This window comes from Etheostoma cragini, chromosome 4, assembly GCF_013103735.1.
Source record: "Etheostoma cragini isolate CJK2018 chromosome 4, CSU_Ecrag_1.0, whole genome shotgun sequence".
NCBI classification, from domain to species: domain Eukaryota; kingdom Metazoa; phylum Chordata; class Actinopteri; order Perciformes; family Percidae; genus Etheostoma; species Etheostoma cragini.
The window spans coordinates 12,167,032-12,187,884 of record NC_048410.1 but is presented as its reverse complement, the minus strand read 5'-3'; the positions used below and the strand labels follow the sequence as shown (position 1 = coordinate 12,187,884).

The window sequence follows — 20,853 nt, the reverse complement described above, 5'->3', positions numbered from 1 at the left end:
CTGTAAACTGATCAAAGAGCATAAATGTCAAATGGTGTAGCTTGTATCCAGCCTCATGTTGTATCACTTATTTTACCTTTTAATGAAATCAACAACATCATGTACCTAACTGAGTGAAGTATCAAAGGAAAGTTACTATCTGTGTCACTTTAACAAGTAAATGTGAGGTAGAGCAAATTGTGATTCATGGCAGTTCATGTGTTTCTCTAAAAATCAGTCTTAAAGATAAAGCATTCATTTTTTGTCCATATTTAAGTCCCTGTAACATTCCTCCTAGCACACAATCTTGAATGATAAATTAAAGAGATCTGATGCAGAAAAATAAACATTTCACTTATATGAGTTCCTCGTCTCCAGCTACATCTGTCAAACATGTTGTGCAATATTCATGTGGAATCCCAGTTAGTTTTTGTCCCAGTTAGTGTCTTGAAACATTGTCTAAGCTGGTGTCAGTTTCTAAACCTACACCTGGCTCCTCAACCCCCTACCATGGACTGTTAATATTTATGGACAAAGCATCCGGTTTGGCGTAGTGCAAAATGCGGAAGTGCCTCAAACGCGGAATGCGGAAGTGCCTTAAAACTGCATTCGTATCTGAATTCCAGCAGGGGGCGACACATGCGGTTGCAAAGGGAGGTTGGTTTGTGCAGAAGTCCATGAGAAAGTGACCCACTTCTCACTTGATTTATTACCTTATTATATAATGACATATTTTCAACTTGTCTCTTTATACTTCTCTTTATTTTAACTAGTGTCTCAGACCGTTAAACCCATACATTTAATAGTAGTCTTTTCTAACCTTTTCAGTCTGTTCTAGGCCTGCCACTCCTCCAAAACTGTGCTCACTAAAGCTGTAAATGATCTCAGTACAGCTTTTAATTGGTCAAGGAGACAAACAGATTTGGCATCTCTAGCCTGGGTCTCACATTGTTAAAATCCAAAGGTTTTCTATAATATTACATCAATACATTCTGATGTGAAATATGAGTACCTAAGGGCTCTGTATTGAACCTCTGCTTTTCTCTCTTTATATTTAACCTTTTGGCCAAATTAAATGCAGACATGGAATTAAATCCACGGCTACGGTGAGGATGCTCAGCTGGATGTGCCTATCAAGGCGGAGGATCCTTCCCACATTAAATTGTTTGTCTGCTGTGATTTAACCCTCTCTTTGATCATCACATTAAAGATAACTAGATTGCCTTTTTCAACTATGAAACACAGCTAAAATTTGACATTTTCTGTCCATGGCTGATGCAGAGATTCTAGTTCACGCCTTTGTGTCATCCAGACTGGATTAATGCAATGTATTGTTGTCAGGTTTCAAGTGGTTTAGAATGCTGCAGCTACACTGAAAACGAAGCGACATGGTGGATGGTTCAATTTACAAATACGCATTTATTGTATTTTACAGAATTCATTTATATTTCTCTTTCAAACATATTTTAACCTTGTAGCATTCATTTAATCGTGAGGGATGGAAAGTCTACTAGTCTCAACCATGTTGAGAGGAATGTTTTGTTCAAAATGTACAGCCTGGGAACAGGCTTAACAACAGATGAGGACAGTTACACTCTTGAAATGGACCTCTAGGACTCTCTTCACAGTCGTAAGAGGTGATCTGTTAATATGCATTATTTTAACCAAGCTGTTTATCTGCTGGTAAGCAACTTCAGCTAGTTCATGTTAATGCCAATGTTAGCTACCATTCACTAGCCATGCTAACATTAGCCATCCAATAGCTTTTAAAAGCCATTAGTTAATATTTCACCAATTGTGTGCAAAGGTTTATGCAGCAGTAAGGAAAGAAATTGGTTCATTGTGTTTTTAGGCAAACTGTTCCTTTATGATCATGTATACCATTTTGATATTTCAATGTAGTTCCTGAACATCATCATCTATAAAAGCTCATGAATCTTTACACATTCCAATATTGTCCCTTTTATCTGTATGTGTGTGTTTGCACAGAAAAAAAATCCCATTATTTCTGTGAATCCATGAAACTGAAACAAAAAACGAGTCCATGACATTGACCTAGAAAGAAGTAGGTCAAAGCCACTTAAAGTATTTAACAATAATTGGTTTGATCCAGAAGATGTCAATGTTTAAATTGTCAAGTGTTAAGAAATGGCTGGTGGCTCCACCTGTCCAGAAAAAAGCTCCTAACATTAGCAGTTTGAAGCATGAACCCTCGTTGCACCAGCATAGAAAAAGTGAACAAAAATTTAACTCAGCAGCCTTTTTTGAAATAAGGTCTGCCATGAGCCCAGACAGAAAACACACACAACTCTGTACAAAAAAAAAACAATTTGAGCAGTAGCCTTAGCGTATTGATAATGACTGTTCTATGAACCATTGGTAAAAAAAAATACAAATGGAGAGAGATGCCTACATCACAGACATGTATACTCAGTAGTCTTTAGATTAACACAAAAATACACACAGTACTGCAGGAGGGTTGCTTTTTATGCCTTTTTTAACTTATTAAATTGGGCAACCTTCCTCTATTTCATGTAGATTTTCATCCACTTATAAATATAATCATAGTCATTCAAAGGCCCAGTTTTATAGACCAGAACCACAGTTTTTCTACTGAACTATACTTGCTATTAGTCACAGCATGAAAAATATTAATTGATTAAAAATGAAAATGCCCTGACAGTCCATCAAAATTGTATAATCATGGAAAACACACATTAGTGTTTGAAATAAAAAAACTCAAACGATCTGTTTTCTGATACATTCAATCAAAATCAAGGCATTTGCACGTCTAGTATTACACTCGCCTGGATGATGAGCTACTGCTGGAGTCCTAATGCAGACGTCATGTACAGTGTTCATGTCACGCACAGTGATACAAACATAACATAGAAATATTAGTCTTGGATTTCAAAGAGTTAATCAGGGGGTTGTTAAAGGAAACCCGAACCAAGTCGCTGTACAGGAAATGTCTGAACAGCTACAAGTAACCCTTTGAGTTTTATACACAGAACCAACTGTACAAATAATACAATAACAATCTCAAAAATTAAGCACTTTTACCATTTTAGAATTATAATAATTTTATCAATGCATTTCTATACAGTTATTTTGATCATCTTTAAAGCAGCTTCTCTTTTTAGCCTCTGTAAAGTTAGTTTTTTTTTCAATTTACATAACGTTATTTATGCACAACCAGCTGTGTTGATCAAAGTATATGCACTCTGGATTTAAATATGACATTCATTGTCAATAAAGTTAAGAAGTGTGGATGTGATTAGCATTAACGTCTGTCTATGAAATCTTAAAGTTATTGCAGCTCTTTACTTTTGGCCCCTTTTTGCTTAGATAAGCAATTTGAGCCTGAAGGCAAATTCCCATTCTTAACTAAGCGGAGAATAAAGTTGAATATTGACTGCATTATGAAGTATGAATCATACCAGCTGGTATACAGTGCAATACATTCCTATTGAATCCAAAGGCAGAGGCATCTGGATGTAATGTTACGTTTTTTTTTTTAATCTTACGTAGAGTAGTCAGATACAATTTTATCTTTTTTTTGGGGGGGGTTAAATCATTCTGGCAGACATGCCTGTAGTACCAGTGTTTGCTTCCATCCCTGAAATACACACACAACCTTTAAAACCTCAGGAAGTGCAACATCTGGCAATATGTTCATCAGTCCTGCAGGCCTGAGTGAAGGTACAGGACAGTATGAGGGCAAAGCAACGCACGCACCTGCACACGCGCACACACACACATTACAACACCCCATTTTGATTATGAGACTGCTCTTCTAGTGGTGCTGTAACTCAAGCTGGTGCTGCCGCCGCTCTTGTGCGAGATCTTGACTGTCGTAGCAACCGTTAGGCTCGGCGTCATGGCAACAGTGAAGCTGGGTATGGCAGCTGCTGCAAAACCAACTGTTGGGGCAACGGTAAAGGAGGAGGTTGGTTCATTTGGGCATCCGTACTGAAGTAAGATGTCGACACACTCTTGGCTGCCAGCACTGCGAGCCAGAACCAGAGCTGTCTGCCCCTGAGCATCCCGGTGCCGGACATCAAAGCCATACTGAAGTGAATTGAAAAACAATAAACAAATGGATTAGATTATGTAATATTTATATTTTTATCATGAGGAATGTATGGCAACTTCAACCCGACAGGCTTGTCTTAAATTATCCCAACAAGATTTAACTCAGTGTGCTTTAGCGCCTTTCACACCTATAGATCACCTTGACTGGTCTGCTGAGTCATCTGTTTTAAAGCTTTTAGTTTTTTGCTAAGGGAATTACTTAGTGGTTCTTGAAGAGTAACATTTCTTATCTTGCCAGTTTTGCATTACTCAACATGATATTTTACACTAAGAAGAAATTTAAAATGATTGCATTGCACTTCTATGGTAATATAAAACAAGCCATCCACACAAAGGTTTTATTTACAGAGAGAGAAGAAAACGCACCCAAACAAGAAGCTGCGTCATCACCACATCAGCCTGTTGACAGGCAGCATGCAGTGCAGAGCCGGGCAGTCTTAGCGCTAAGAACGACCTGCAGGAGAGCGCCAGGCCGAGAGGAGCATTAATGTCCTCCTTAGTACAGTGGGCCAAAAGGAGCAGCAGCTTGGGGAGGTTGTGCTCCATCACTGCCAACAGAAGACGGCCAGATAGTGTGATGTCTGGGCCCTCGCCAGGAGTGGGAGGGGGCAACGGCGCCACAAACAGTTTCTGCTCATATTTGGCCCTGATCCACGACTCCCGCTCCTCACTGAACAACCAAAGAAAGCAAAGAAAATTGATGAATATTCATTAAAATGCATTTAGCTCCTTGTCTATCTCCTGTTCAAGAATAACAACAAGTTATTTCTACTGAAACTTCACATAACATACATGACAAGTTTTCTAAGTATGCAGATCCTACATACCTACTGTAAAAATAAATTAACTAAAGCAGTGTTTCTGTCACATCAATAATGTCACATCTCAAAACAACATGGTCTTTACCGTGTAGCATCAGGTGCTGGTTTACGGTGGCCCAGTGTGCGTGCCTCCCATATACTGTTGACCAATTGGTTGCCGATGGCACTGAGAACCAGTGTCAGCTCTCGTGGCAGATCATCGAGGTCCAACGAGCGAACACGTGACAGATGGGTCCCCAAGTTTCGGTGAATCCCTGAACACTCGATGCATATGAGAGCACCCAGGTTCAGACTGGCCCAGGTTGGATCTTAAAGAAGAAGGTACACACAACAAATTAGGCTGCCTCTCCATTTGAAACTAATCCATGTACAGATTTATACTGTTATAATTTGCTGTTTGGCATTTAAATATGCCAGTTTGGACAAGTAATGCCATAAAAGTGACTAAAGTTGTGTAAAATCCCGTTTGGGCAGGTTTTAAAGCAGGGCTGTTTAAAGCAGGGCTGTTTGGGCCAATGAGCCCAACATTAAATTCCTCTGAAACTCTGGCTCTTTAAACTGTTATTTCAAGGCCTGGATAAAAACACGGTTTAAATTCAGCAAAGCATTTCATCTCTGTTTTAAATGAACAAGTCAGCAAGTTTTAACAATTACACGATATAAAAACATTAATACTGAAAAATAACCCTATTTTTCCTCTTTCTACAAGAAATGTGTTTGGAAACACACAAAAAGAAAGATTGTGTCTAAAAGGGATGGTGAATGTAAGGTCACCTGGCTAATCTGGGATTCTCCCACAGTGGCAGTGTTTATTGCATGTGAACTAAATAGTTATTCCATTTTGTCATTTTTGTTTCAGTGATATTTTGTGATTTTTACAACATCTGAACTAATAAGCAACTAAGTAGCCTTTTTATTATTTATTTTTATTAGATATTCACATGTACAAAGAGGAGAAAAGCTTTTAAGATGAGTCACTAACTTGGAGCATCACAGTCAACACAGAAGTTGTTGCCCTTCGCATTGCGGATCGCCTGCAGAACCACTGCTTCACTCTGGCTGTTCTTGCGAGCCTGTGGAAAATGCAGAGTATGGTTAAAATGAGAGAAATACCAGCTAACTAACCCTCTGTAATATGTGCTCTCATAACTGTTCATTACTATGAACAATGATTATAGTTTCCGAATCTCCATGTGAAAAAGCAGTGGTAGATGGCTATAATCATTATTATGACCATTTAAAGCTGTAAAATGATCGGTTCTGGCCTGCTGGGACTCACAATTCTCACAACACTTGTAATGAAATACATTGTGGTATTAAAGTTATTTTTCACAATCATTATATTAGTGGCAATTAACATTTTTTATATGATTGAACAAACAACACCAGGACATACTCCTCACTAAAGAACAGAATCCAGCACAGCCCATTAGTGGACAGGACTGTTAGTCCGACACATACAGTACAGGAGATGGAGTGGGTTTTTGGTAATGACCAATCAAATTAGCTGCCCTCATCCTTTTTAAAAGTAGCAGCAGGAACAGTTTCCTAGGCCAGCTTCTCCTGAGAGACCTTATCCAGGAGTCCCAGGGTGCAAATACACAGCACACAAAATTAGTATGAGCCCTCCTAATGTGCTTCGAAGGGAAGATAAATTTAAATTTACATTTCATGAAGTAGAATAAATGTGTGTCTCTGCCAACAAAAAACCTAAAGAATCGTTCTGTAGACTTGTAGTGGGAGCTGGTCTGAGTGATTGAAATACAGACACTTTTTCATGCCAATATGGGGACCAGTGTTGCACTACAGCACCTGATCTGCAAATATACACCCTCAGGTGTATGACTGCCCACCTCCATGTAAGCAGGAGCACATAATGGTAAGGTGAATATTACCAAAATGGCATTGCTACTGCATTTGCGCCCATGAAACGTGAAACTATTTATTTTTTGTTTTTTACATTTGTCATTTCAATTTATGTTGCCTTTTGTTCATTCTTGCCTTGTTTTTGCTGCTTTCACAGAGCTGCAGGCTGGCCAGGATCTGGCTCTCGATGGCGTGGACCCAGGAGTCCCTCTCCTCCACACTCTGGGCTTCAAAGTGCCATGTTTGGCCGGAACTCGACACAATGAGGAAGTCAAAGTTATCCTCATCTGACGTAGAAAAACACGAGCATAGAAACAAGAAATATTTCATCAGGGGCTTTTTTGCCCATGTGGAAGGTTAAAGCAGTCACACAAATGTAGATATTGAATTAATAGTCTGTTAACATTATGAACAAAAAAGACAGTTTAGTGTGCATGCATCGGTGCAATTAAGCATCCAAGTCTGGCCACTATCAGGCACAAGAAAGTCTATAACCACATAAATAAATAAAAATATATAGATAAAATAATTTAGATGCATGTAATTTAGCCATTCTACAACAAAACCTTGATATAGGGATATAATGTCCCTAATGTGACAGGAAAGCAAAAGAACATCAACACAAGGCGACAGACATGGCATGTGCAGAGGGTCGGCCAGAGTTTAAAAGATGCAGCATGACAGATCAACATTACCTGTCTTGCTTACGTTTCTTAAGCTACCAAAGCTTTTAAGTTTCCACAGTTTGCGTTTGGCTGCATTAAAAGAGAGAAAGTCAGAGAAACGCCAACAAAGTCAGAGAAACGCCAAAAAAATAAAAGAGAGACAATGAAACATTGGAGTATGCTTGATGCTTTTATCGTTGGGAGACTTGCTAAATGCTGAATATAATTTTAAAAAAAGTATTGAGGTTATGGGGTTTACCATCTGCTTGGCCAATTGTTGCATCTCCTTTCTGGTTCATGCTTTTCTTTCTGCGATGTTTCTTCCTATCTGTGACCGGGGAGGAGGAGCCTACATCTTTGGTGGAGGAGGAGCTGGACACACCCTCAACTGCAGAGTCTTGCAATGCGATCCCATAAAAACATGTCAAAATATAGGTAAAGTAATTTCACACATGTGGTACAACATTATCATAAAACATATCCTGCAAGCTTTGTAACAATTGGAAAAAAAGTGCACTTTTTCAAAATGCCTACAACTGATTTGTAAAAAACATTTATTTTCAATTCAATGTGATATGTAGCTCAGTCCAGCTCACGGCAATTTGAGAAAAGCAGATGACCAACACACAAACAATTGCTCATAAAGCCGGAAGCTGCGATCGCAAGCACAAACCTTGATTTGCGTCATTCCACGTCCAGTTATTGTGCATTTAAAGCGCCCCCTTAGTGGTCAATTTCAATGAGATTTGCATTGTCTGTGTATAGTCATTATGTAGACATTTCCTGGGAGTTTTTTGTCAACTGGACAAATATTTAGTCATTTATAGCTTGTTTGCGCTATATCACCTGCAGTTTGTTTGCATTTATAGCACTCCCTGGTGTTCAATTTGACTGAAACTTTCAGGGCGTGGTTCAGGTACTTATGAGGACATATCCTGAGAGATTTGTGATGATGGTACAATGAAAATGGGATATTTAGTAAAATAAGGCCACTCTCCTATCTTGCGCTTTTAGCGCCCCCCTAGCGGTGTATGTATATACAACTGTCTGGGTATATCTGGGGCACTTATCTGAACATACTGTCGTACCCTGTGAGGTTTGTGATGACTGGCCTTACAGTTGCTGACTTGTGTTAATTTATGTTTAAGTTCATAGGTCAATAACTTGAAAAGTACTTAAGATATGGACATGCTTTATACAACTTGTAATAAGCTTGACCCATGATTCACTGAAAGTTTGGTGGCAATCGGAGCTACAGTGTAGGAGTAGTGTGTTTCCCCCCCCCCAAAAAAAAATGGCGGAAAAATTTTCTAGGCAGACTTTAATGTTCCTTAAGGCTTTTTGTAGAGCACATTAAGCTGCACGTGTGTGAGAAATTTCAAGTCATTCGGACTACTGCTCGTGGTTTTAACCCTAATTACATTTATCTGGTACAAAACATGCATGTTTTTTTAATGATGAAGGTAATTTACTCACCAACACTTTGAGCGTGATTTGATAGAGTAGAGGGACACCGCTGCACACCTCTGTTGCTCCTCAGGAACAACGCACCACCCAGCCCTTCCATCCCATCGCTTACAGGGACTAAAGTGATGATAGCAAGCATGCACACAATAAAAATATCATGTACACAAACAAGGCAGATGTAAAACAGAGCTACTGACATAAAAGTAAACACATTCCTGATTTCTGTGAACTCGAGAGAAAATAAAAAGCAGGGGATGACTTAGTGATCTGTTAATGATCCTCTATTGTTCTTTGATTTTTCCTTTCATTTTTGCTCTCTGGAATAGAAGCTTTAGCCCTCTTTACAGAGAAAGTCTTAAAATATAATGTATTTCTGATGTCGGGCACCCCAGCTCCAAAAAGAAAAGAAAAGGACCAGTGTTGAGATCCATGGAAGGACATCGCCATTTGTCTAAGCAAAGTCTATTGCTATAATTGTCTTATAGTTAGGAAACAAAAGTTATATTGCATTTTTTGTTATTTTTTTATGCTTATTCACAGATTTCGGTAACGGAATTAGTTTAGCTTTGTATAGTTTGTTGAGACATCTAAAGAATATATATATATTTTGACCTGGGCCAACACCCTCAGGTCCCGGCATATCTTTGGCACGCCCGTTGAGCCCGACTGGAAGGCCACTGGCATGTACAGCACGAGGCGGTCGCTTTCCTGGCACTTTCACTGTCACTCGCAGCAGGTCCATCTCCTTCCCAGGAGCATTTAGCATGTAGTCCTGCCAAGCCAAACATCAGCCATTACATATCAACCACTAGCCATCAGTGGTGCAGCATAATGCTTAAGAAACCTATCAACACACTGACTCACATTGACACTAGAGTGATAGGACAGTATGCCATCGTTGGACAGCGTGACATACTTCTTCTTCCACTCTTTGTTGAGCGAGTTCCCGCTGCGCTTCAGCAAGATGCCCTGATGGAGGTGTCAAAACCGAAGAGTGAGAAATCATTTCAAAAGTCTTATGTGACCATCTTGCACATTTTGAGAGCATGATGACTGCTGGCTGCCAAAAGCATCCACTATCATATTCATCAGGCCAATAAAGGAGATCACAACATTTCATCGCAAGCTCCACAAGCTGAAAATGCCTTTACACATTTGATTTGAAGTGACTGCTGATGTGCTGTCTTCTGCAGAGGGTCATTAGATACTTAGATGCTTTTTTCTGCATCCAGTGCAAATCTGCGTCCTACCTGTTTGATGGGAATGGAGCGTCCACTGCCCAGATCTCCCATACAATCCGCACTCCTTCTGTTTGAGTCACTGCCTCTCCGACCCTAAACAAAGTACAAGAGGAGCAACATCGGCATCAATGGCAATAATTGGGTAATTAAGGAAGTCTTCCTTACGGATTACTGTACATTTCATTACAAAGCCATAGTTTTGAAATTTGAGTTTCTGCTGACTGCAAAAGATGGCTTAGAAATGTGAGCAAAATCTATAGAAATGAGTGTAATATTAGTGACATTAAGCCTCACATCAAAGCTGCACTAATCAACATTTTTTATATTAACAACGGATAAAACAATTGCATATAACATGAAAGGGGTCATTTGTAGCAACAACAGTAATTTTCCAAATACAATGTCAGATAATCCCATCATGTTTTAAAGCAATAGACTATGAGTTCCTAATAAAATTAAAAAAACTAATACAGAACACAGACTTTACATCATATAGTCACCATTCAGGCCCAAATTGATCAAAGGTTGATGTGTATGCTGTTTATAAGGTTCCTGTTGACAAGTAAAATCCTAAACCAAGTTATGGCCGTTTCTAATTCTGAAATAAGTTTCCCAATATGTTATTTGACAATTTTGTTTGGGGAAAAAGGCATTTTCCTCCAGTTTAGTTCTTTGTCTTTAGTTCTTAGCATCAAAGATAATGCATATAACTGCAGGTTGACAGGGCGTTTTTGATTAGTCTTTCTTTCTCTTCACCCACCTTTTCTTAGCTGAAAACATGTGTTGATGTTTTGACAATAAAAAGCCGCTCTAATGCAGTACAGCCACATCCATATCCCAACGTAAAAAAATTTAAAACGTAAAAAAAATAAAAATAAAAACAATAGGGAAAGAAGATTCAAATAAAAGGAGGCATAAGCATGACTGCTCTGGCAACTAAAAAAACAATCATTTGACCGTCTTGTACCGCAAATCTGGAGGTGCGTCTCCGGGTGGCACTGCGGACGGACCCAGGCGTGGCACTATCCTGCTTTTCCCCTCTCACTGTCTTGCCAATCTCTTTATGACTGATCACAGGAGTAGAGGGAAGTGATGAGGAGTAATCACTGCTCTGACCACCGTTACTGGCCTAAAAAAAGGAGGAGAGGGGCGATGAAGTAATAGTAGGAGATAATTGAGTTTGTCACAGCATGCCGACAGCCTTTAAAAATAGCCTGACAAACGAATAAAATATGCAATAGACAAGGTGAGATAAGGCGCACGCCATTTTTTCAGACAGTGTGGAACAGATAGACAGTTGTACCTGTCCAGGAAAGACACCTGACACGGGGGTGGAGCCTCCAGAGTGACTGGGAGAGTTTGGGAGAGATTTACAGGAAGCCAGCAGAGCAGCTTGCTTCTTGGCTGCCATGATCTTCTGAGCAGCTGTGGAACCACATACACTTTAAAATAGACACATAACCTTCATATATCTACATCTTCTGCAGCATAATCCTCAATGCTCTGATCTGCACACATACCATCAGTGAAGACTCTGTTCACATTGAGGCCGTACGTTGCACAGGTTTCATAATAGGTGCAGCGCCGCACGTCTGAGCACAGCTGTCTGGCCCTGGCATCATCTATTACTCTGGGGTTGGTGCTGCTAATCTTATCTAGAAAAAGCACAAATTGCAAATATAAGTTCACTCATGCAAACGTTTCAATCAAAGCACGTGCTGCATGTGAGTGGCTTACCCTGAGTACCGACTACTATGAAAGGTATCTCAGAAATGGGCCGGTGGGTAGCGAGCTGGTGGTATATTCTGTAAACTTCCTGGAAGCTGGCCTCGTTTTCCAAACTGAAGACCAAGATAACTGCATCCACCCAACTTGCAAACTAAAGAGAAGGGAGGAGGAAAAAAGAAGAGCAGCACTCTGGCATTAAGAGCTAGATTTCATCAAGTGTAATTAGTTGTCCACAATAACTAAGTTCAAACCTACCTGAGCACCGGGGAGTTCTGTTTCTTCTCTGATTATCAACACGTGGCTCTGTCCATCCACCAGGACGTCCTTAATGTATTGGCGACCTGCAAATACACAGTTGGAATAATCTTGAGTTCTTACTGATATTTTTGCAGTTCACACATATAACTAATAACATCAATAGCATGCAGAGGCTCATCTAAATTGAATAGAGCCAGTATTAATTTAATACACTTTATATTTCGTCTCTTTCTTCTTTTATTGTTGGTTTCTTCAATTTTATTAACATTTCTCTTTTATTTTATTTTATTGTATTAATTGTTTGTTTTGTCTCATTTTTTCTACATATAACCTTATTGATGTGTATACTTTTCTCTGTCATTCGATTTTCCTTTTGTCCTTTGCTTTGTTGTTACATGTTCAACTGTAATCACACTATATAATAAAGTGAGACACTTTGTAAGCCCCATGGGGTTTCTTGACTTCCTTGCACATATGTTTATGATGGATTGGTTACTATGTACAAATTCTTTTGATGTGTTAAACAAAGAAGAAGAAAAATGTTATTAAGCTCTAATAAGAAGAAAAAGACACATAAAGGTTGTAGAATGAGGATATAGGAAACCAACCCTCAGCATTTTCCAACTGCAGGTAACTTCCTGTCAAGTGCCTGTGAACCAGAGCGGACTTCCCACTGTACAGACCTCCCAAAACACCCTAAAGAGCACAAATACACAGATAAAGAGAGAGAGAGAGAGAGAGAGAGAGAGAGAGAGAGAGAGAGAGAGAGATAGAGAGAGAGAGAGAAACTATTAATTTAGTGTTAAATCCCACGCACCAGTTTGTAAAAGCTACGTCCTGATGCTTACCAGGTGAAGCTCTTGTATAGATTGGCTCATGGTCCATTCTTGACTGCTGGTGCATGCAGCTAAAGAAAGAAAATTGACAGCAAAAAAGTAGAGAGAGGATTCATTAATAAAAAGTAAAAAAAATGGGTTGGTAACTTGCTATGTGAAAAGATGCAGGATAGCAGAGCTAACATCTGGGCTAACAAGCTAACTAAGCTATTAAAAAAAAAAACTCCTCACATCCATTTCTGTACTGGAAAACATAACATGATCATTGACCTTTTCATCTGATTCATTACAGATCTGCTGCCTGATCTGGCAAACTTGCATGGTGCGGTTATAGCCAACAGAAGCCCGCGAAGCGAAGGCAGAAGTGCCGTTCACCCTGTTACGAGTTGACAAACCACTGAATAGCTTTTGGAAACATTATTTTAAGGTACAAAATAATATTTTGTGTCATACAGGGGGTCTGTGATGGTAAGAACCAGAAATAAAGATTTGCCTCCATTAAGAGAAATATTACCTTCAAAAACTCCAAAATCTTCTTTTGTCTTGTTTACACGTTGTATGTTGTTAGCATCCAAACTAGCCACCAACACAGCCATGACCCACCTGGGGTTTGTTCAGAGTTAGGGAAAGCTAAGCTAAACTATATCTATTTCTGGAAATCATCATAGAAGAAGTTGTTACCGGACTCTCTCTGATAAAATGTTGGAATGATCCTTTAAAAGAGCTCGCAGATTTGAGCCGCGCATGCTCAGATTTAACGGTTAACGACATAAAGTAATTCTGAAATTTGTGATATCCATGAAATAATAAACGTTTCTTATTACAAACAATAACAGAAAATGTGAATCATTCCAAAAACGATTTAGCTATCTATGATTGTTTGATTGCTAACGTTAGGTCAAAACGCCATTCCAGCGACAGCCTTTGTTGTAATTGATTGCTAGCTTGTAGCTAAGCTAGCAGTCATTTCAAAAACGTTTTAGCTATCTATGATAGTTTGGTTGCTAACGTTAGCTCAAAACAGCACTCAACTGCAGTGAACAAATTTCTTTACTTAGGTCAATTTATTTGTTAGCATCTTGTAGGCTACTTGTTGCAAAGTGACGCATGCGCAACTCCCATTTTCACTTGTTGCAAAGTGAGGCAAGCGCAACTCAAATCTGCACTCGACTTACATTGGGGAGTGAGACTAACCATTACCTAATCCTAGTGCCTGACAGACAGCGCTGCCTGGAAGGCGACATTGGGGGGTTTGGTTTGATAATCTGTGATCACAGCACAGTGAAGAGAGTCAGGGTGTCCAAGCCTCCCCACTGGGTGCAGAGAGGTTGCAGCCCTCACAGCCTCAGTGAACATCCAGAAAATGTCATCAAGTCATACACAATAGTAAACATATGCATGTTAAAAAACAATGTTATTGCCTTTTGCAAAAAAAAAATCATAATAATTAATCTATTCAACCTTGAAAATGTATTATTCTTTGGCTTTGGTGAGATAATTAATCTTGTTCCCAGCGCTGATTCCCACATTTCATGAATTTTAGAGAAGTTTTTATAGAAGTTGGTGTCTACTGAAAGAAGATAGAATATGCCACTTGGTACTTTGTGGTGTCACACTGATTTGAAAAGGCATTTGAAAGGAGTAGACTTACATCAGAAAAAAGTAAAATTAGCTCAAATAAAAATGATATGTTAATGAAAGAGTATTAGTAAAGTATTTCATAAAAAGAGGAAACTAAACTGTGGAAAGTGAAATTATGGCACCAGGGAATTTGTTTCTTTTGAGAAAAATGTCTTAATACTGTAATGTTTTTATACTGGATGATCAATAGTATGATTTTGGTCACTTTATGGGCAACTTTATTTTGCATTAGACAAAAATGAAATGGGTCTTTAAGATATAATAGAAGATAACTGCTGTCAAATGAGTCATCTAGTTACAGAGTTTCTTTTTTAGGTTGCGGCAGACAGCATCTCCAGAGAATAGCAATCTCATTCCTTTTACAGTTCTTGACAGTCTTTGAAAAGCAGACATGTAATGACTTATAAACAAAAATATAAAACAACTCTTTGAAGAGAAAAGTAATCATTTAGATTATAGAAAAGTGTAATGTGTCTAATGTTAATTAACTCCATTTGAAAACCTGATGCATCCCATGTTATTGTAGTTGAGCTTTTACATTAATAAGATGATCTATTAGGGGTAGCTTAAATACAGCTGTGCTTGTATTGGTTTTCTGGCTTTAGTTTTACTGATAAGAACAACATGATGACTGGGTTTTAATTTCAAAAACCTACGTACATTATGTCCCAAGTGTCATGATGATATATAGTTTGTGAGATTATGGCCAAATATATCTACTTCATCTCTTAACTGTGATCATAATGATCCACCAGCTGTGCAGGTTTATTGTGTAGCAGTCGGTTGAGTACGTTATCAGAATTGGTACTAAAATAAGACGTTGTTAAAAGGCCAAATAAGGTTAGCTATATTTTTTTAGTTTTTAGTGGAGTTACAGCAATACAGCGACAATTCAAATGTATTCTTATTCTTAGTTTTATTTCTCTACTTTAACTTCAGGTTCATATTGTAGATTTGTTTCTGTTCCACACGCTACTGAAAATATGAATCAAAAGTCTCTCATATTCAGTCTTAATAAGGTTGTTCTTCAAATAAAATAGAGATTCAACCATGGAATACCTCCACTAGTGTCAGTATACTGAAAACAATACAAAATAACAAAATCAGACAGATAAATCCACTGGTGGCAAGAAAATATTATTCAAAACAATTCTTAAAACAATCTGATTTCTTTTATGGATTTATGTACAATACTTTCCACTATTAACAAACATGTTTGACCTTTTAAAGGTTTTGCGTCACACAACACAACACACAACATCCCCCCCCCCACACACACACACACACACAAAACCAGTTTAGGTTTAGGTTGAGCTTGGGCGGAGCCACATCATTGGCCAGCTTTTCCAGGGACACAGATTGCAACTTTAACCCCCCTACTCTACCTCAAACCATGTTTGGTCAACTCCCCCTTCCATCAGCAGTTTCACGCCATAGACCAAATAGCATCTCTCACGGCTTGCTGTTGCCATGGCAACTCCATTTTTCCAGAAGCCTCCAGCCCAGGTCTCTATACAATAAATGGTCTCTCATGGATACAGCGACGTGTGTGAGAGACAGAGAGACCACCTGTGTGCAATTGATGCTAAAAAATATGCGAGTAAGTGCATGCCTGGACAATGATGACCATTTTTTTCTAAATTAAATTTGATCAATTATGGTAACCAATCATCAGAATACCGACATGACATGGAAATTACAGGTTCAACAAGACACAATGTTGACTCTTCAGCTCCTAAACACTTAAACACAATGTGGACGAATGAATAGGCTCCATTTGAAGGCTGATTAACTCCACGCACAGAACAGGAAGTCACGGGTTCCTGTTCTCCTCACTTCTCTGATGAACACAGCTCTGTGTATCCCCAACCTTAATTATTCATGTCCCACTTACTCCTGACAAATTATTCAGAGCTTACTCCAATACCACACTCTCTGTCAAAGTTCATTTTCTTTAGAACGTATCAATAAAGATTAAAGATTGATAAAGTTGCATCTTTTCCTTTATTTCAAATGGAGGGGTCTTAATATTTCATGAAGTGTTTTTGTAGTGTTTTGACAAGACTGAAGTGATTTCTCTTGTTTGTTTTTTAACTTTTATTTGGGGAATTCCTCAAAACAGAGATCCAAAAAATTGACTACATTACTGAAGGTAGAGAAAGCTCTTTAAGGTTGCAGTATTTTAAACATCTTCACTATGAAAATGTACAGTGAAGCTGACATGGAACAATCCATTCTGATTTATTTTAATTTTTTCTGCAACATTAATATGTAAAGTTGTGTTAAGTTAATATCCTATCTATAGCTGATTTTAGTTGAGTTTTATGTTTGTCATATATTTTTATTTATTATTTACTGCTCTTAAGATCTTTAGAAACAGATCCGGCTTTTGTCAAGGAAGATGATAAATTTGACACAAAGATGACCTAGTGAGAAGGACTTAGTGATCAATATAGGGCTTTGAGTAATTGGTTGTTTGGTCTATGAAATGTCAAAAAATAGTTTTAAAAAAAATGCCCATGACTATTTCCTACAATCCAATGTAAAATATTCAATTAGCTTACCCCAATACTTATTCCGAAACCTTAGAAATAATGAGGACTATCACATGAGACAAAGAAATGCAACAAATCCTCACATTTGAGAAGCCGAAAAAAAAGAATGTTTGGTATTTTTGCTTCAAACATTTCTTAAAGGATTAGTCTATTGTCAAATAGTTGTTGATACAATTTCAGTAAATTGCTCTAGATCATGAATTAATCTGAGTCATGTTTTACCCATTTGTGCCATGGACTTAAATCTATTTACAGGGTACATGCCACCTATTCTTAAGCAGTTAATCTTTAATACCTAATACTACCTCAGATGTCATTTTATTTTGAAAGTGGGCTGCGTTGTTCCCTTTCTGCAGCTCCCATTAAAGCTGATATTATTAAATATGATTGGCAATATATTTTCACCAGTTGTCATCAATGGAGGTTATTGCGTAGCCCTGAGAAATAGTTTCAGATACACCGAGAGATAAGGGCAGCGATGAAAGAGAACTGTTGCACCAAATCCATTAAAGACAAGAAAGGTTATCGAGAGCTGATGTCAGACACAGTCACATCAGGATTACTGGTCATGTCAGTCATAAACACTGATGCTGTTCATCAGTAAAGCCTTGTGTCATCTAAGAAAAGTGCAACAGTTTATTCTGAATGAAAATAACCACAGAAGACACTAAATTTAGTTTAGTGCTAAGGCTAATTCCATACCACTTTCCACAACAATAAGCATAATAAATGTATGCTCACCTGATAATTGAATTTGGCAACTGTGTGTAATTTACTTTGCCCAAATAAATGAAATGTTTAAGTAAATGAATGAATAAGAACAGCAGTAGAGCATTATTGAAACTGATTGGAGCACATTGTTTTGGTTTAGGTTCACAAATCTTTAAAGAGGGCAATATAAATGAGAATAAATATGTAATCCTGTGTAATAAAATTAAATTAAATGGTATTTGTAGTCGCTTAATCTCAGCCTAAGGGAGCACCAGGAAAGTGAAACACCAGATGTGAAGGTGTTTTTTAGATAGTAGTCATAATAGTAGATGCATGAGGTGGCCTTACCTTCCTCCTCACTCGACCCCCTTTCCACAGCAGGATAGAGAGGAGGTGCGGTGCTGACGCTGGCTGGCACCGCTGTACTTTTGGTGAAAATGCCACTTATGAACTTGAGCATCTTTCTGTCACGGGGAGGAGCGCGCTGGATTGTTCCTCCCTGGCTCTCCTTCCCCTTCTTCAGGTCCTCAGAGAGTGAATGTAGGTCACTGTTATCCAGGGTACGACTTGTACCTTTCCTTTGAGGCCTGGACACGTCGGTGACAGGAGGTACAGGCAAGGAAACAGAGACTGTCTTAAATCTCTCCCCTTGAGGGCTGTCCCTAGCCATAATGCCGGAAAATCCTCCGCTGATGGGAGCTCCGGGGCGAATGAGCGTGCCCCTGCCGTCGCTGTCAGCCCAGGATGCCCTGTAAGGCCCCAGAGTTGTAGCTGCCATTAAGGGGGACTGGTCCCCGAAACGGTTATCCCTTCGATCCAAAGTCCTAGCAGAGTGATACAGGCTTGTATTGGTCTCTCTGAGTTCCCTCCAGCATGCCGAGTTGCCTCCTGCATGTGACCTCATCAGGACTTCAGGGCGCTGGGTGACCTGTGGTGGGATGGAAAAGGGGAGGCTGCAACGTGAGCGACTGTTCAGGTCTGCTCCATTTTCACCCTTTAGGAAGAGCATTGGGGGCTCTCCGTAGAGCTCCGTCTTAGGGCGCATGGCGTCTGAGCGAGGCCCCTCTCTGCGCACAGTTCCCTCAGCGGTAGTTCCTCCATACACTTTGACCATTTGTCTAACAGGTGGATGTACAAAAAAAGTGTCTTTGCTTTTACAAATTGATCCAATGTCTTTTGGGTGTCCATGAATTTCCTTACTTTCAGGCTTTCCCCAGTTCTCAGGGGGGCTGCCATACTTTCCATGCTGCACCTGTTCCACTTCTTCTTCCACCTGTGTGTTTTCTTTTTCTCCCACTTGTATACACACAAGTCCTTCCCCTTTTTTTGGGGCATCCTCCTCCTCCTTCTTAGGGCTCCCTTCCCCCTCTGGAAGAGGCTCCCTCTGGTTCCCTGTTACATCCTCTGGCACAGCTTCAACCTTCACCAGAGTTAGGGAAATGAGGTAGGTGGTTCGTCTCTGTGGGTTGCCTGCCTTGCTCATTGGGACAGAAGACTTCAGCACAGTACCACCAGCACTCTCACCTAGCCAGACCTGCACATCTCAGTCTTGGCAACCAAGACAAGACTGGAGCAGAAGAGAAAGAAAATCTAAGATCAAGACAAACACATAAGACAACCGATCAACCCTTGTGTAGTCTGATTTCAGGCCTGTACACTTGACAGGAATCCATGTTTCCTTTTAAAACCCTCAATAAAGACATGACGAGTCAGTTAAAAAAAGAGGAATGCTTCAAATTACAAATTTCCAGAATGTATTTCAAAGGATGACCCAGTGGTGAAAAAAAGTCTAGACTGTTTTTAATGCCTCCTTTAATCCTCTCCAATGCACACAGATACTACTGGTCTCTACCACTGATTCATTCATAATCCTTACCTCTCTTTCTCTTTAATTGATTCTGTGAAAATCTCACATGTAGACAGAGGGATAGCTATAAGAAGACATTTTTTGTCACTGTGTTGATGTCTCAGGCTCAGATTTCAGCCTAGAATTATGCAACAGCCAACACATTAGGTTGATACATTTCTTGACTAAAGACTAAAATGAATAATGTCTGAATTATGCCACCTTACTACAGTATGTGTCTTGGATTTTGCTAATATCATACCTTCATTTTTCCTGATGAATAACCATTGCACAGTTCCTTGTACATTTGATTTGATGAGGAATTTACGTCGCCATCAGATTACCATTCATATCAAACGGCACATCAAATAAGGCTGAATAAAAAAGAGCTCCAGGTGATGAGTCCAAGAAAAAAAAAACAGGTGAAAAGGAACAGGGTACAAACAAATCAAAATGGAAATCATTCACTTGTCACGAAGCGTCTGGCAGCTGGAGGCTCCGTTCGACAATGTCATGCATAAAATTAAGTATGCACGGTGTGATGGTCACTGGGAGATGCTGAAAAAAAACATCTGTTATGTCTCGAGATTTAAAAAAAAATTAAAAGATGAAGTAGCCAGATTTACGCAGCCTGAGCAATGCTTCCTTGTGCCTGTATTCCTCCTCTGGAGAGCAGCTCCTCTCGGTCACCGCATCCTCTCCTTCGAGTGCCTCATCCAATTAGCAAGTCAATAAAATGTGTCTGTGAAGCAGAGGAAGCCCACCAGCTCACCACAGCCCCTCCTCCTTTTTTTCCTCCTCTTCTCGCTGCCACAGAGCCTTGCAGCCCCCGCTAGCCTGCTGATAGCTGCCGCACAAGCAGCTCCACACTGGATCCAGCTCCGGGAAACAGGATGGGGATTAGAGGCTAGCAGTGAGATGGTGGTGGTGGTGGTGGTGGTGGTTGTCCTTGCCAATGTCCATCAGATTTGTATCTACCGACACAACAAAAGAGATTCAGGAGGGAGAGAGAAAACCACTCAACTCTGCTTCTGTCAATGCATCTGCTCTGTCTCCAGCTCTGTCTCTACCCTCTCCTTTTCCAGAGCAATTTATGGGCAGCTCCTGCCTTCTCTCCGTGCCTCACTGTGTCCCCTCTGAGTGA

The 20,853-nt window shown here is 39.5% G+C and overlaps 1 protein-coding gene across 1 annotated transcript; it reads right to left on the bottom strand.

Annotated features, from left to right (window-relative positions):
- Positions 1 to 2,448: 2,448 nt before the first annotated feature.
- On the bottom strand, positions 2,449 to 20,842 carry LOC117942868 (arf-GAP with GTPase, ANK repeat and PH domain-containing protein 1-like). The gene is made up of 20 exons (XM_034868567.1): positions 19,972 to 20,842; positions 18,212 to 19,430; positions 12,969 to 13,027; positions 12,729 to 12,816; positions 12,118 to 12,203; positions 11,872 to 12,013; positions 11,655 to 11,789; positions 11,438 to 11,559; positions 11,102 to 11,263; positions 10,144 to 10,227; positions 9,758 to 9,862; positions 9,506 to 9,665; positions 8,903 to 9,010; positions 7,686 to 7,823; positions 7,457 to 7,516; positions 6,897 to 7,048; positions 5,878 to 5,968; positions 4,981 to 5,203; positions 4,441 to 4,744; positions 2,449 to 4,050 (listed from the first exon to the last, which is right to left on the bottom strand). Exons 2-20 carry the CDS (start codon positions 19,344 to 19,346, stop codon positions 3,760 to 3,762), a joined length of 3,645 nt encoding a protein of 1,214 aa, XP_034724458.1. The 5' UTR covers positions 19,347 to 19,430; positions 19,972 to 20,842; the 3' UTR covers positions 2,449 to 3,759.
- Between the last annotated feature and the right edge of the window lie 11 nt (positions 20,843 to 20,853).